Source organism: Naegleria fowleri, assembly GCF_008403515.1.
Source record: "Naegleria fowleri strain ATCC 30894 chromosome Unknown tig9, whole genome shotgun sequence".
Classification (NCBI taxonomy): Eukaryota; Heterolobosea; class Eutetramitea; order Acrasida; family Naegleriidae; genus Naegleria; species Naegleria fowleri.
Window position 1 is genome coordinate 129513 of NW_025407941.1, and position 16815 is coordinate 146327.

General features: G+C 39.1%; 7 protein-coding genes across 7 annotated transcripts; 4 read left to right on the forward strand and 3 right to left on the reverse strand.

The window, feature by feature from the left end:
- Positions 1 to 6: 6 nt before the first annotated feature.
- On the reverse strand, positions 7 to 2322 carry FDP41_011247 (uncharacterized protein; the record flags this gene model as incomplete). The annotated part of the gene is made up of 1 exon (XM_044701634.1): positions 7 to 2322. The coding sequence occupies one exon, from the start codon at positions 2320 to 2322 to the stop codon at positions 7 to 9; it is 2316 nt and encodes a 771-aa protein (XP_044567030.1).
- A 570-nt stretch (positions 2323 to 2892) lies between these two features.
- Positions 2893 to 4908, forward strand: FDP41_011248 (uncharacterized protein; the record flags this gene model as incomplete). The annotated part of the gene is made up of 1 exon (XM_044701635.1): positions 2893 to 4908. The coding sequence occupies one exon, from the start codon at positions 2893 to 2895 to the stop codon at positions 4906 to 4908; it is 2016 nt and encodes a 671-aa protein (XP_044567031.1).
- A 336-nt stretch (positions 4909 to 5244) lies between these two features.
- On the forward strand, positions 5245 to 11541 carry FDP41_011249 (uncharacterized protein; the record flags this gene model as incomplete). Its single annotated transcript, XM_044701636.1, has 1 exon — positions 5245 to 11541. One exon carries the CDS (start codon positions 5245 to 5247, stop codon positions 11539 to 11541), a length of 6297 nt encoding a protein of 2098 aa, XP_044567032.1.
- Positions 11542 to 11781: 240 nt separating this feature from the next.
- Positions 11782 to 12186, reverse strand: FDP41_011250 (uncharacterized protein; the record flags this gene model as incomplete). The annotated part of the gene is made up of 1 exon (XM_044701638.1): positions 11782 to 12186. The coding sequence occupies one exon, from the start codon at positions 12184 to 12186 to the stop codon at positions 11782 to 11784; it is 405 nt and encodes a 134-aa protein (XP_044567033.1).
- A 538-nt stretch (positions 12187 to 12724) lies between these two features.
- FDP41_011251 (uncharacterized protein) lies at positions 12725 to 13765 on the forward strand (the record flags this gene model as incomplete). The annotated part of the gene is made up of 1 exon (XM_044701639.1): positions 12725 to 13765. One exon carries the CDS (start codon positions 12725 to 12727, stop codon positions 13763 to 13765), a length of 1041 nt encoding a protein of 346 aa, XP_044567034.1.
- Positions 13766 to 13950: 185 nt separating this feature from the next.
- On the reverse strand, positions 13951 to 15399 carry FDP41_011252 (uncharacterized protein; the record flags this gene model as incomplete). The annotated part of the gene is made up of 1 exon (XM_044701640.1): positions 13951 to 15399. The coding sequence occupies one exon, from the start codon at positions 15397 to 15399 to the stop codon at positions 13951 to 13953; it is 1449 nt and encodes a 482-aa protein (XP_044567035.1).
- Positions 15400 to 15615: 216 nt separating this feature from the next.
- FDP41_011253 (uncharacterized protein) lies at positions 15616 to 16733 on the forward strand (the record flags this gene model as incomplete). The annotated part of the gene is made up of 2 exons (XM_044701641.1): positions 15616 to 16045; positions 16126 to 16733. 2 exons carry the CDS (start codon positions 15616 to 15618, stop codon positions 16731 to 16733), a joined length of 1038 nt encoding a protein of 345 aa, XP_044567036.1.
- Between the last annotated feature and the right edge of the window lie 82 nt (positions 16734 to 16815).

Consider the following 16815-nt stretch of genomic DNA (forward strand, 5'->3'; position numbering starts at 1 on the left):
TTTTATTTATCTCAGAGAAGTACTTGTTGGAACCACATACTCAGCCAACACATCTTCTACTTGAGACGAGTTTGAATTGGAAGAGAATAATTTGGTGAACCAATTATAATTGAGACGCAAGGAAGGAGTGGCTTTTCTATGAGGACTTGTCAAGGAACCACTTGAACCTTGTCTTGGTGAAGTTAATCCGTGATGAGTGTTGTTGTTACTGTTGTTGCTGCTATTACTTAGAGAAACCAATGGAACTCCTGGAACATGAGGTGGAATAATATCGATTCGACATTTCACTGGTTGTGTGAGAACTGAGTTCGTCCTCGTTTGATTACCACCACTGAATCGTTTCACCTCATTCTTCACAGAGAAGAAGAGACGACAAATTCTTTCAGCTTCAAATCTCTGTTCAGGCGACAAGATCATAAAGGTCGAATTCTCATCATGAAGATCTCTCGAACCAGAACAAGTCCAATCAATGTCTCTCAATGAAACCTCAATGGCTTGAATGAATTGAGGGTTTTCACGAGAATTGAAAAATAACTCCACTTGCCATGTAATGTGAAACAATTCCAAAAATTCGGATCGAGGTGGTCCTTGTTTGTTGTTGTTGTTTGAAGTGTTCATTGGACCTTTCATCGATGAAGAAAATAATTTTGGATTATTTTTGGTTAACATGCAATCGGTTCGTTGATGCAAAACACTCAACTTGTCGCCATAATCTCTAAAGGTCACCGTCCATGTTCCACGAATATCCTTAAACTGATCGATGGTAATGGCAGCTTCCTTTTGAGGAAGTTGTGAAATACTATTTTTGAGAGTCATGATGCACTGAGCGACTTGACCCAATGTTCCAACCACCACAGATTGATCAATCAGACACAAGACTTTAAGCATGGGATGCGGTTTTTCTTCTGGTGGTGTGATTACATTGAAAGAACTCGTTCTTTGATGGTGCGTGCTTGATGTTGTTTCGGATGACATTTGACTTGAGGCAGCAGCTGGTTGATGACGTTGTCTCTTCACACACAAGGTTCTAAAAACATTGACCAAATCATCGGGTTGAACATTTTGTGATTGGAATGTATTCGTCAAGTCTTGATAACACTCAAGAGTGCAGAATTTACCGCCATTCTTGTTGGCATCTGACTTTTCAAAGAGATGATGAGTGGCATTAATAATTTCAATCATTCTTAAAGTGGGATCTTCAATTTGAGAAAAATCATGAATTCTCTTGAATTTATCTGTGTGTAAAGTGGACAAATTGGTGTTAGAGAGAACTCGTGTGTGCGCTTGTTGCGGATTGACAGGTTCGAATTGATCGATGCTCATACAGTGAGACATTCGAAGTAAGTCTCTCGTGAATTTCATGTTGGTACTCGCATTCTTAAACTCTTCTTCTCCATTCGAAGCTTGAATCCAACTTTCTGTTTGCTTGTAAATCATTTCGTTGAACTTTTTACCTAATTTGGCAAGTGAGGCTTCGATACAAAAAGGTTCCAAACCTTTGTATGCCTGTGGAAATTGTTCCAATGGATTATAACTGATAGAATTCGATCTGGCAGGTGAGGTTTGTTGTTTGGTTGAAGTCGTTGGAGAAGAAGGTAAACGAGGTGATTGTAAAGAAGAGTTTGAAGCATCTTCTCTACCTAAAAGTTGTCCAGGAAGGAATTTTAAGGACATGGAACGACCATGGACATGCTTAGAAGCGCTCAAGTTTTGACTATTGTTGTTGAGGCTGTTTTGTTCTCGAGCATGCTTATCCATTCCCTTGACATCTGACACTCCCAACGGATTCATCATTGAAGAGGATTTTCTGGACGAGAAGGATCTATTTCCACCTTGTTGTTGTTGTTGCATTGGATTATACGCCTCAATAATGGATGAATCTTGTCTTCTCACTCCTCTCTCATTGGGTGGAGTCAATTTGAGTTGTTTGGATCGATCTGGAGTCGTTGGAGTTTTCAAGAGAGATTTTTCACAATTACCATCACAACCATCACCACCACCACGAGTCGTTAACGAACTTGCAATAGATTCTGATCGTGGAGAATACGATTCCAACATGTCATGGAGAGTGTCATTTGAATAATTTCTCTTTCGTTTGAGTGGAGAGGAATGTTGTTGTTGTTCGAGAGCTCCATTTTCTAAGGATGGATTGGAATGTTTGGTCTTTTTGTGGTCAATGAAGGAAGAAGCTCGTTGGTGGTGATGATGATTGCGATTGGATTGAACGGTGGAAGTGGTGGTGAAGGATCCGGTGGTGGAGGTGGAAGTGGTGGTTGTGGAGGTGGAATTGATTTTGAAAAGGTTACTGAGAAAGGATTTCATGGGAGAGTGTGTGTATGGGATATGGTTGATGATGACGACAAAGGTGGAGGAGAATTGATTTCACAAATCCAGTAGGATTAATTTTTTTTACATGATTTTTTAAATTTGACATTTGGCAGTTAATCAAAGAACGCGCGAAAGATTTGTAACGGCTAGTCGGGGTGAACAAAAGAGGATTGAATAAGGCCAAAACCAGAGTGAGATGAGACCACTGGAAACACTTCCATTCAAGACAACATGATACATTCCAAAACATGTATAACTCAACTGTAAAACAACCTCTGAATTGTTGTTCAATTCCTTCCAATATCTCCAAACATTCCAAGTTGTATGCAACTCGAGAGAGAGATGATGAATTTCTGCTCGGTTTCTCTCTTTTTGGATTTTATCTTCATGGATGATCGTTGTTGAACTTGTAGATTATACAACTTCAATATCTTCTCTCCTCAACAATCATGAATGTCATGACACTCTCTCCACCACAATCCCACACATTCTGCACTACAAAAAAAAGAGTGAAAACACAAGTGTCACTTGATTCATCACTTGGTCTGCTGATCAGTTCATTGAATGTCTTCTGATATTTCTCCTCATACAACCTTACCTTTAAATACGTCCTCATCCAAAGGAACAACATCTTCTTTGATGGAGGAATTGTTGCAATCGGCAACCACAGCGAGACCTGTCACGCTGAAAATTGTCATGCTGTTTGTGATTTTGTCTCTGTTCTTTTGTACGATCATGGTACTTGTTTCGAGTGGTGTGTTTGTGAATAAGTGTCAATTGTCAGAAATTGTCACTAAGAACGATATGAGAGCAGGTCATTCAGCGACATCTTCCAATGGCCCTCTTCCATCATATGTGACAAGAGAACCCATGTCAACAAGACTTTCGGTTGAAATTGATGCTGCCATGAAGCGTCGACGTGCCCGAAAGAATTTGAAACCCATGGCATCATCAACAAATTCAAATCCTCCTTCAACCAATGAAGTGATAGGAAAAACAATACAAGAGGAAACACCCATCAAGTCAAAAACTAAACTCTTGTTAGGTCATCATCGATGCAATCGGTATGGTAAAGTTGCAGGAATGCCCATCATGGTCCCAAAAGGAGGTCCCTATATTTATACACCACAAGATACTGTAATGGCCACTTGTCACATTAATAACTTGTGCATGACTTCGACAGGAGAGTTTGTCTTATTTCAATCAACGGATCGACTCGTTGGAGAGGTCATGTTTGAAAAGTTGAATTCTCAACCATGGGTTTGGGTCCAAGGATCGACCATCATGTCCGAGAGAGGAAACTTTTTCATTAAATTGGTCGATGGAGATTTAGTATTAAAATATTCGACAACAAAGGATAAGACCAAAGTATTTGAACGTGCCTATGTGAGGAAATTGATTCGAAATGTCACCACCAATGCTGTCAAGGAAGAGTTCGAACCCATTGCATTTGCTGAGAATTTCACAATCTACGACAAACCCTTGTTTGCTTTGAAAAGATTTGCATCAGGAAATGTTGGTCACGTCATTTCAGAAGCTCTTGGAATGATTACAGGTTTAATGATGAATTTCAATCCAGAGGGTCCATGGGAAGATCATCACATTTTGTACTTGGATGATGTTTTTGACATGTCTGGCAACAATTGGATGGGTGCTTATGAATACGACCCAAGACATGCTACTCGATATTCGATACAAGGTGGTCAACTCATTAGCAAAAATCCCATTCTTCAAAGATGCCATCAAAATGGAGCTTGGAAAATTCTCCCAGCCCCTTGCTCAAATAATTTTGACAAGTCAGCAACTGCTTCCTCAGAAGCACCTGTCACTCTTCAAGCGTGTTTCTCCAATTTTTATGCTGGTCACACAATTACGAACATGGTTTCACATCCCTACGGAAAAGAAAGTCTCTACATGAAACTCAAGACCATTGTGTTCAAGAATTTGGGAATCTTTCCATTTGATCAACATTACTCAGAGTCGGAAAAAACTGTAAAAATGAAGAAATATGTCATGGAGAAGGATATTGTAATTGCCATGAATCGAAAACTTCCATCCGGTCGTCACGGACAAGCCATTCATAATGTCGATGAAGTTGTCGAGTATCTGAAAGAAAATATTCAAAAAGATCCATTCATTCAAAAACTCGTCAATACCTTCAAGAAGAAATTAGTGATTGATTCATTGGTGTTATCTGATTTTCCAACCATTAAGGATCAAATTCATTACTTTTCCAATGTTGACGTCTACATTTCTGATCCTGGAAGTGCTGCCTATTATGCCATGTTTTTCAGAGATGACACTTCACTCTTCCTTCCACCAACGTGTCACATCAAAGAGAATGAATTGAAGTGTCAACCCTCGCATGGTATTAAGGTTTTGCAATCACTTCCTAGTGTTGAAATTGCAGATATTATGGAGATTAATGGTGGACCAATTCCTTGTAATTTGAGACCAACGGTCTTGTTCCCAGACAATTGTGATGTCATATTACCAAAGGACATTGTCTTAAATTCTGTGTTGAGAGCAGTCAAAAGAAGATATCGAGAGTTGTTGACTCTTGAGGATACCTTCATGTAATGGAATTCAATGCAGAAGATCTCCGAGAAATCAAGTCTCTCCGGAGTTACAGATCTGTAAATAATTCTTCCCTGTGATCATTTTCGTTTGTCAATTCAAACGAAAAAAGCGTTCGAACAATTCCATGAATACAAGTTGCCTATGATGTCATGAATTGTAACCTTCATGATCGTTTATTGGTCCCTGTTTTGTAATAAAAAGGAAGAAAAAGTTCATCCACACAATACTTAACACACGCTCACAAGTGGCTCCTAAGAGCTCCTTGAAGAAAGAAAAATCATTAATTTCACTCCTCTTTCAAAATCTCTTCAATTTATTCGACACTCGTACATAATAATGTTCGATCCCATGCACGAAGATGAAGAAGAGTACTGCTACTCGGACCCAGCTTCTTCTTACGGTGATGATCCAGTAGAAAGCAGCAGCTCTTCAAGAAATCGCGGATTGATCCTTCAAGTCCGTGAACCCACTCCAGAAGATGTTTCTTCCTTGATGTTCTTGGGAACAGCTATTTCATCATCAAAAAAGCCTTCATCATCATCATCATCATCAACCACTACCACACAGGACCCTCTCTCGGAACAAGAAACCAATGATCTTCTTCACCGTTTACCTCCCATTCAAGCCTCTAGCAATAACTCTCAGGATTTCTTCATGATGAGAGAGAAATCTCTCAAACCTCCTTGTGCCGCTGAGACCATTCATCAGATCTTTCCTCCCGAACAATTGGAGAAACCAGAACAATTGAAACTCGAGGAGGAAGCCTTGAATGGTTCCTCTCTCCGAGTGCTGAGATATTTGCCTGAAGGGAAAATGGATCGATCCGTTCCTCATATCAGCATGACCTTCTCTCAACCCATGATTGAGTTGTCGAGTGTGGAGAATGTAGAGAGCGTGAATGTTTTGGACTTTATTGAAATTAACCCCATGCCAAAGAATGGTGGAAGACTCAAGTGGATGGGCACTCGAACTGTCTTGTTTGAACCTTTGTATCGATTTGACATGTCCACACGATACACAGTCACTATTAAGGCTGACAAGGTCAAGTCTGTCATTGGTGGAGTGATGGAGAAGGATGTTGTTTTTACATTTGAATCACCACGATTGGCCATGTTAAAAAGAGTTCCAAATTCATCCATCGTTCCTCTGAATGAGTTTCCAATCTTCTATATGGAATTTGATCAGGAGATTGATCCTGCTGTGTTGATGAATCATATTGCCGTCAATAGTGGTTACAGAGCTCAATTGGTGCTTAATGATGGTCGTTCCGATAAGAATGAGCAAGTGAAAAAGTTCATTGAGAACTTGTTGAATGAGTACAATATGAAAAAACGAAATCTCTCGCTCTATGAGGAGGTGATGTATAGCTTGAACAATGCTCCTCCCAATCGACACTTGTGGTTCATGATCGATGTCAATTCAAAGAGAGTGTCACTTTCAGAGTCTGTGCAAGTTGTTTTGCGTGCTGGAGCCACCTCATCTGAAGGCAATCTTCCAACCGAGGCTGATATTAGTTTCTCGGTGCGAAATTATGCTCCTTTCACTGTCCAAAATACCTACGGTGGTACAAAGCCCTTAGAAGCCTTCCAATTCGTATTCTCTAATAGTATTGATTATGAAGAGCTCCAAGAAGCTCATGTCAAGGCAATGCCAAGCATTGAAAGATTTGAACTTCAACCCTCCTCGACCAGTTTGTATGTGAAAGGAAAGATTTTGGGAAGAACAGAATATGTGGTCGAGTTGAGTGAAGACATGCGTGATGTGTACGGACAGAAATTACAAGGAAATCGAACATTTAAATTCAATGTTGGAGGTGCAGCTCAAAGCTTGAGTGCCTTCCAGACGGGTCTCATTGTCTTGGATCCAACAGTGAATACGAAACCTGTGTATTCTGTATTCTCTGTAAATCTGAATGCTATTCATGTGCAAGTGTATCAAGTGACACCTGCAAATTATAGTAGCGACTTGTTCTATGTGGATACATACTCACACTCTGTAAAGACTTTCCCTGGAAAGAAAGTTATGGATTCAACCATTAACACCAATGGAAAACAAGACGAACCAACAATTACTGAAATTGATTTGTCCCTCTATTTACAATATCCAAAAGAAAATCTTGGACAGCTGTTGGTGTTTGTCGAGCCTGATAAAAGCTCTTGGAATGGAGATTGGAGATACAGACCAACATTTGTTTCCTGGAATCAAGTCACCAAAATTGCACTCGATGGTTTTTATGACGCCGTAGGGGGCAACATCTATTGTTGGGCAAACTCTTTGAGTGATGGCTCTATTTTGAAGGAAGGAATAACTTTCAGACAGTCAAGAATATCAACCGATTTTAAGCCAAATAACACTACTGGTGTTGCCACCATTGCTCACAACTATGATGGTCCAATAACCATGACTGCAAATCTAGGTCATGATTGTTGCTTTGTTCCAGATTTGTATCTGTATTATAATAAGAAAAATGGATGGTTGGCATATAACATGTTCAATGATCGAGGCCTCTACAAACCAAATGAGGAAATTTTCATTAAGGGTTATGCTCGTGACATTACGATTGAGCAATATGGCCAACGCTACAAAGTGCAACTTCCAAAGAAGGGTACTTACAAATACATAGTAACTGACTCTCGTGGAGCCAAGTATCATGAAGGCACTCTAAACATTTCAGAGAGCGGATCTTTTGATGTGAAATTCAAGATTCCAGATAATGTCAATCTTGGAAATCATGTACTGAGAGTGGACAGTCTAGGTATGGACACAACCTTCAAAGTTGAGGAGTTTAGAACACCAGAGTTTACAGCCTCAACATCCATCCCTCAGCTGAGATATGTGGTGAATGGTGTTACTATTTGCAAGACAAAGGCAGAATATTATTCAGGAGGCTCTTTGTCAGGATCAAAGTGTCAGTATATTGTCAAGCAATCTGAAACTAGCTACTCCCCTCCTAATTTCTCTGATTATTCCTTTGGTACAGAAATTTACAACCCCTTCTATAGCTATTATGGTTATAGCAGCAGCAATGATTTCTTTGTTCCTCCACCTCCTGTTAAGTTCGAAGGAATCATTGACGGAGAGGGCCAACACGAACTGGCAATATCATTTAAGGAAAGTGAGAGACCAAAAAAGAGCCCAATCAATGTCACTGTAGAATCTATTGTACAAGACATTAATCGCCAAACCATGTCGAGCACATCATCGTTTTTGGTTCATCCATGTAGATTGTATTGTGGATTGAAATTGGAAAAGATATTCACAAAACCAAAAGTACCTGTGAACCTTTGTCTTGTATGCTGTGATATTGAAGGTAATACTGTCGAAAATATTGATATGGAGCTCGTTGTTAAGACCAAGGTTGAAAAGAAAAAAGGCTATTCGATTGTTCACGAAGATGTGGAGGTTTTGAAAACCACAATCAAATCTCAAAAGGAACCCATCAAGTATCCTGTAAGCTTTGATAAGGGTGGAAATTATGTGTTTACTGTGACCATTAAGGATCCAGAGTCTCACTTGACAAATACTTGCTCTGGATCTCTGTACATTACTGGAGGATCAAAGAGTAAGAAGGACGTGGTGGGAAGTCGCCTTGTAAAACAGAATGTCCTCATGGTTCCAGACAAGACAGAGTATGAGGTTGGCGATGAAGCGAAAATTATCATTCAATCTCCTTTCGATTCAGTTACCACTGGACTTGTCACACTTCGCTTGAACTCTGTAACTGAAACTTACCCAATCACCATTGATCCAAACATTGGATCTCTTGAATTCACAATTCCTATCAAGAAGGAATACGTTCCCAATGTCATGGCCTCTGTGTCACTCCAAGGAAGCGAATTGCGGGTTGACTCCCTTGGTAATATCTGTACATCAAGTCCTAATCAACCAGCGTATGGAGGAGGTGAATGTCGACTGAATGTTTCACGTAGACAACACCTATTAATTGTTGAAGCAATTCCAGAAAAGCAATTTGTGACACCTGGAGTTTCAACATTTATTGATGTTGTTGTAAAAGATGTAGTCACAAAGATACCTCAAGCAAATTCTGAGGTGTGCGTCATTGCTGTGGATGAAGCAGTACTCGCCCTTACTGGTTATCGAATTTCAAATCCTATGAGCTCCTTTATTATGGATTATAGCGGTGGTTTTCAGGAATTTTCTGTCAGAGATTATGTATTTGTTAAGAATAATTTGGACGATATTTATGTAGAGGCAAAGAACGACTGCACTGATGATTGTGATGAGAACGAAGATGATAACGATCGTGATGGTTTTGGAGGTTGTTACTGTGCCGAATGTGAAGAGTGTTGTTTGGACTGTTGTTGCAAATCTTGCTGTTCTAATGCCAGACGCAACAGCATGAGCAGAGAAAAGGGAGATGGTGTAATGTATGACGATTGTGAACCTGAAGAAAATGAAGGTGGTGAGGCTCCTACTAAAACTAAAAAACCAGCCATCGCTCTCAGAAAGAACTTTAATCCTGTTGCTGTATTCAGCCCAGTTAGTGTGACTGATTCAGATGGTAAGACTCGAGTGCATTTCACCCTACCAGATAATTTAACTAGATACAGAGTGACTGCTGTTGCAATTCAAGGGGATGACTTGTTTGGATTGGCAGAAATCTCTATTGTGGCACAACTACCTTTAGCCATCCGACCATCACTTCCACGATTTTTAAATTTTGGAGATCGTGCTGAATTTACATGTATCTTGCAAAACCAAACGATGGCCAATTTGAGTGTCCATATTGCTATTGCGTATACAGGTTTGGAATTGTTGGATTCCTCAAAGAGAGGTTTGAGAGTCCTCATTCCAGCCTTACAGAGGGCAGAACTACGATTCCCAATGCAAGCCGTTCAAATTGGTGTTGCCAAATTCCAAGTGGGTGTTTCTGTGAGCGATTCATTCATCAACTTCTCGGATGCAGTTGAGAAAGAAGTACGAGTTTTCACACCAGCCACCACCGAGGCCTTTGCACACTACGGAGAAATGGATGGCACTTGTAACATGTTCCAACCCGTCAAAATTCCCGACCAAGTGTATCCACAATTTGGTGGCTTGCAAATTACTACCAGCAGTACCTCTCTTGCTTCTCTCACCGATTCATTCCTTTATTTGTATAATTATCCATTTGATTGTACTGAGCAATTGTCAAGTCGAGTGTTGTCTATTGTTGCCTTGAAAGATGTTCTTTATGCTTTTAAGGCCAATGATATGCCAAATGAGAGCACGTTACTGAAGAAACTAGAAAGCATGTTGTCCATTCTGTATGGAAGACAACATCCAAATGGTGGATATGGATGGTGGACGTATTCCAATGGTTGTGAAACGAGCCCATATTTGTCTTGTCATGTTGGACATGCCTTTGCGAGAGCCAAGCAAGCAGGTTTCACTTTGAATGAGACTTGTGTCACAAAGCTTTCAAAAGTTCTCTCAAATATTCACAATTACTTTTACAGCTATTATTCAGAGGAAGCGAAGAGAAGTATTCGTGCATATGCGTATTATGTATTAGGACTGTTAGGAGATTCTAACGCAGCCAAATTGGCTGAATCCTTATATAAGGAATGTGGTGGTGTGAGTGGAATCCCATTAGACTGCTTAGCATGGATAGCAACTACCATCTTTTTAGGAAATCGTTCAAATGTGACTTCGACTGTCTCTGAAATTTTGAACTACATGCTCATGCAAATCAATGAAACACCACAAACTGCTAACTTTGTTACCAAGTACGGAGATGATGTAACTTCCAAACAAATCATGCTTCATAGCGACAGAAAGGTGGATGGAATTTGCTTGGAGGCACTTATTACCATTTCACCAAAGAATGACTTGATTGCAAAGGTCGTGAAAGGATTGTTAGCTCACAAAAAGAAAGGAAGATGGAGCAATACACAAGAAAATGTGTTCATATTACTGGCTCTTAACACCTATTTCCATGTGTTTGAGGGTGTCACTCCACAATTCGTTGTCAAAATGTGGTTGGGAGATGATTTCTGTGGCGAACAAAAGTTCCATGGTCGCAATAAGGATGAAAATATGCTGAGCATTCCAATGATGCAGTTAGAAGGAGAGGGTACCTCAAAGACATTGGTTCTCTCAAAGGAAGGTCCAGGAAGACTTTATTATCGACTTGCAATGGATTACGCACCAAAGAATTTATTGCTACCACCATTAGATTATGGATTCCAAATCCAAAGAACCTATGAAGGTGTCACTGATGCATCTCATGCCCAATATGATAAGGAGAAAAATTGTTGGAAATTCAAAGCTGGAGAAATGATTCGTGTGAAAATTAATATCACCACCACTTCACGGCGTTACCATGTGGCATTGGTGGACTTTTTACCTGCTGGATTGGAAGCTTTAAATCCTGAATTGAAAGGGGCTCCTCAGGCTGCTAAAAGTCATCACCGTTGGTGGGACTGGCCATGGTACGAACATCAAAATATTAGAGATGAAAGAGTTGAAGCATTCTCTAGTTTGGTGTGGGAAGGAAATTACTCGTTCAATTATATGGCTCGTGCGACAAGTATTGGAAGTTTTGTCATTCCACCTGCAAAGGCTGAAGAAATGTATAGCCCTGAAATATTTGGTCGTTCCTCCACCATGTTTGCAGAAGTTTATGAGTAGAGAAACTCGTGGTGGGAATGTATTAAAAAGCGAACAATATCAAAGATGATTTGTCACATTCAATAAAGTCACACAGACAAACAATTATTATTGTCACCAAAATGTTTTTATTTGAAATCACTCTCTTCTTGTTTGGGTTTGATGATTGACTTGGCTCACTGTTTTATCAGGAACTACAAGTGTCATTCAAAGCTTTCTCATCTCTACCCCCATCATGAACACCATTAAAGATAAAACATTTTAACACCATCTATATCCACCATATCCTCCATAAAAAGGCATGGCTGCTGCATATCCTCCATAAAAAGGCATAGCTGCACCATAACCATAACCCAATCCACCATAGAAAGGCATGTAATAATTAGCTCCATAATTTGAACCATAAGCAGTTGGACCAACATAATTCGCACCATAGGCAGAGTAGGGTTGATAGTTCACAGCACTCACTTGATTACTATATGCTTGAGTATTCTGAGCATAGGAATTGTAATTGCCACCTGCCACTCCATAATTTTGTCCTGCTCCACCTTGATATCCGTAGGCACCATTATAGGCGGAACTCACTTGAGCATTGGTAAAGGTCAAACAGAAGAGGAGAAGAGTTGCGACAATGGCGAGAAGACCAAATCTGAGAAATGATTGCATTGTGTTTAAGAGTTTCAATAATTTGAGGAGTATTGTCAAGTAATACTTGAATTTTTTTTTGGTGTGAATGAGAAACTTTTCAAAGACGCAATTTATGGAGAGTTGGTGAAGATTGAATTTGGTAAAATCACAAAAATGATTGGAAAAGAGGTGATGCAAAAGATCGAGTGAAACAATGTGTTGGTGACAAATGGGTAATGAAAATGGTGGATGGACTTTTTTGGAATTTCGATCAAAGTGGAGAGTGTGGTGCTCCTCAAGTAGGAACTGTACAGTTCGTAAAGTGAACATCTAAGCAAAGGATTGGTTTCTAATTTCTTAATACTTATACAATTGCGGTTGTTGTGATCTTTGTTTACGACTACTGTAAAATCTCGACTGTAAGAAACGTTTGCCCGTAAGCAACCCCATTAAACATAAGGACTTTTTTTTGCCAAAACAATCATTTACCCTCGATTGTTGCTTACGGGCGAGATTTTACATTATGTTTAAACAACACATTGTTTGACGGTTTCGGAATTTTTTTCAATCAAAAAAAATGCAATCATCGGAAAATGTCATCATCACTGCCAATGATTCACAACAATCACAACAACAACAATGGACATTGGAAGAACATGATCAATTTTTACAAGGCTTAAAGCGATATGGAACCGATTGGAATAAAATTCAAAATTTAATTCCGACCAAAGAAAAGAATGATATTAGAGAATATGCGAAGGAATTTTTCAAAATGAATAAGAGTGCCATGAATGATTTAATGGAGTGTTTTGATGATGATTGCCATCGGAATCATTCTGAATCATTCATTTCAACACCGGAGGCACTTGCAAGTGCTTTTTTAACCAATCCCGAAAGCGTTAAACAATGGCAAAAAGAAACATTAGAAATGAATCATACAAGAAGAATGAATCAAACATTTGTTGGATCATCATCACCAAGCACTGAAATGACAAAATTTGACAAGATGAATCTCATAAGCACTCCCTACAGTCAACAATGTGATTTGTTAGATTTGGAAGCTCAGACTCGAACCTTGGACGAGGAGGTTGAATTAATGAAAAATAGTGAGGAAAAGCAGTCATTATTGGAGTCAATATTAAAGAATATCAAGGAGAGAGGAGATTCATGTGAAAAGATTGAAAATTTAATTGGATCCACAGAGGACGAGCAAAATTCAGAAAAACGTACAAACGGAGGAATTCACGTGCATGATCATTCATCAATACCTTCGAACAAGCCAAATTTTCGAAATATTTACACCTTTCTTGGAGCTTTGTTTGAACCTGAAAGATATAATGTTGAAGAATTGAGTGAAATGTTATCACCTCAAGAAAAGGAGATTTTACAAATACTCATGCACAACTTGGCGATCACTCTCTCGACACAGCAATTTCAGGAAGAGTACTCGACCTATGTTCATCAACTTTCTCAATCTTCCGGCACCGCCTCCGGACCTCCAATCATGACGCAACAACAATACCAAAATTTCACTCAACAATTGTCATCCAGAGGAGAAAATTCGCATACGTCTTCTTTACAGAGAAACTCACCGAACCAATTGCCTGAAGAACAATAATCCTGATTGTCCATTGACTGAGTACAGTATGTGACAAGCTGCATTAAAGAGGCCATGGATTGACAGAGAATTCAATTAGCTCAAATAAGATTGAGCATTACGAACAAGGGAGGACGGAGAAACAGTCCACTACGGCATCATTCTAGTTCTTATCAATGATGGGAATGTCACAAGTAATGATTGGATTACTTTTTTGACTTTTGATCTTTCTGGTACCATGGAGAGGACCAATCTGTTGTGTCTTGATCTTTGAGATGAGTATACTTGGATTGGCGTGCTTTTCCAGGATTTTTGCGCTGATAAAACTTTGGCATGGATTCATAATCAACCATATCTCTTTCTACAGGTTCCATGTAAACAGCTTCAGCTTTTTGAGCAATCTCTTCATTGTCCATAAAAAAGGCGCCCTTATGGAAATACCTCTGACCAAATCGCATCTTCTTCGCTTTCTTTTCTTCAGAATCAATTTTGGTTTGTTGTGTTTCACGCTCTTCTTCCTCTTCGAGAAGTGAGGATTTTTCCTTTCTTTGATATTCTTGCTGTTCCTCTTCTTGCCGAGCTTTCATAATACTCATTCGTTTGAATTCTCTGTCAATCCATGCCATTAATTCTGATTCTGGATCTAGAGTGTCAGAATCATCAATGCTGAGTAATTCTTCGTCAGCTTTGACAATTTTTCGTTTGCTTAGTTCCTCATCCTGTAAAACTTTTTCTAACATTTTTTCACTTGTTTCGCGTTTTTGTTCTTGTCTCTTTCTTTCAAGTTCTAAACGTCTATTTTCTTCCTCTTCCAATTGCTCTTCAGTTTTGATAGTGCTTCGCTGACTTTTAGAAATAAAGACCGGCCTTATATCTTCCTCTTCGCTGCTAGAGCTTTCTTCGTCACTGCTTGGCTCTCTCTTCACTGGAGAGGCTAATGTGCTTGATCGATTGATTGTTGGAGGAGAGGTTTCAATTTTTTCATGTTTGACTGCAGACAATGATCGATCTGCTTCTGCCATCTCTTTTTTAGGTTCAATTTTAGATAATTCATTGGGTTTCACTTGTTTCCCTCTTACAATAGAATCTAAATCCTCATCGTCATCACTACTTTCACGTTGTGATGGCCGAATAAATTTTCCTACAGGTTCAGTTTGTTTTTCAATTTTGGTGCCTGGCGCTCCAGCCAACAACATGGCGTCCAAAGTATTTAATGTTTGGTTTTTGTTGCTAATATTTTCCTCTTCCTTTTGCTTTTGTAGGAGCCGAGCTCGAAGTCTTGCTCTACGATCTTCAATATCACTGTCATCATTTTCTGATGAATCATCCGATGATGTACTGTCATACTTTTTTGATACCACAAGTTTTTGTTGTGTTGATGATACTGATTTTACATGATTCATTGAATGATCATCACGATTCATCGCTGCTGAGGATGATGAAGGCAACGTTTTTGAATATTTTCCATCATTGGCCACTATTTGTTTGTTTTGATTTTGCTGTTGTTGAATTACAGAGGATGGAATTAATTTCTTTGTTTGTTGGGCATGGTTATTTCTTGCAAAAACTCCACCATATTCATCATCGGAATCGTCTTTTTGTTGAACACTACTACTTGTTCCTAATGGATGTTGACCTTTTCTTAATCGTTTCATTTTTTTAATCTTTTCAAAACCATTATAATGATGACGAATTTATAATCAAAATTATTATTATTATTATTTACTTATTACTTTGCGATTACTTTGAAACAACTCTTTTACAACGAACCATTCAGCAGTACAGATTATTGAACATGTTTTGCAGTATGGATCCAATTAAAGCTCATGATTTCCATTCAAAGACTCAGAATCCAATTCCATCAAAAAAAAATGTTTTATCACATCATGAACAACAACAAGAAATTCATCCTCTCTTCCTCCTTATTACTTCTCGGAGCAGCAGGTTCTTTAAGTTATCCCTCTCTACGACGCTATTGCAATGGACCCATGGTCGATCAGTCTCTGATGGATCGTTCCAATCTCAAGAATCGTGTCATCATTGTCACAGGTGTTGCTCCAGGTGGAATTGGCTATGAAACAGCACGATGTCTCTATGAAAAGAATGGAACGATTGTGTTGGCTGTTCGAGATGTGAAGAAGGGAGAGGAAACGAAACAAGAAATTCGAGTCTCAAAAAATAGTGGTGGTGATCATGATGATAACAAGGAGAAGGGACAAGTGATTGTGATGAAAATGGATTTGAATGATTTACAAAGTGTGGCAGAATTTGCTTTCGAATTCCATGAAAAATTTTCACATTGTGACCTGTTGGTTAATAATGCAGAATTTCAAATGTACCTCATGGGCTCTCGAAACAACAAATTGAACAACAATTTGCAGTGAATCATTTGGGTCACTTTTTGTTGACCTTGTTGTTGTTGGATCAATTGAAAGAGTCGAAAGGAAGAGTGATCACAGTGGCATCGAGGGCTCATGAAAACTACAAACCAACTTCTTTCAAAGTGGAGGATGTCTTGAGCAATACAGGTTCCAATACTCATCCGCATGTGTTGTACGCAAGATCAAAATTTGCCAATGTATTGTTCACTAAAAAGTTGGATCGAATGCTGAAACAAGAGGCTCTTGAAACAAATGCTGCCTTTTTTGGAAGTGATCCTAAAACCTCATCAATGATGGCGAGGACCAATCAAAATGATCGATGCATGGCAGTTTGTTTACATCCTGGACTCATTGCTACTCATATTGGTCGACACAGTACCTTGATGAATGTACTTCTGGGTTTTGGAACATTGTTTGGAAAAACGCCAGTGTATGGAGCACAAACGACCTTATATTGTGCTTTGGAGGAAAAAAACAAACTACATGGAGGAGCCTATTATGCGGATTGTAAGGAAAAACCGTGTCATCCAATGGCAGATTCCATTCAATTACAGAATGAATTGTGGGATACTAGTTTGAAATTGGTCGAAAAGTATTTAAATAAGTAGAGAGTGAGATTAGAATGGATGGTTTCAAATTTATTCACACCAAAATGTTTTTCACTATATCTTGTAAATATCACAATGATTT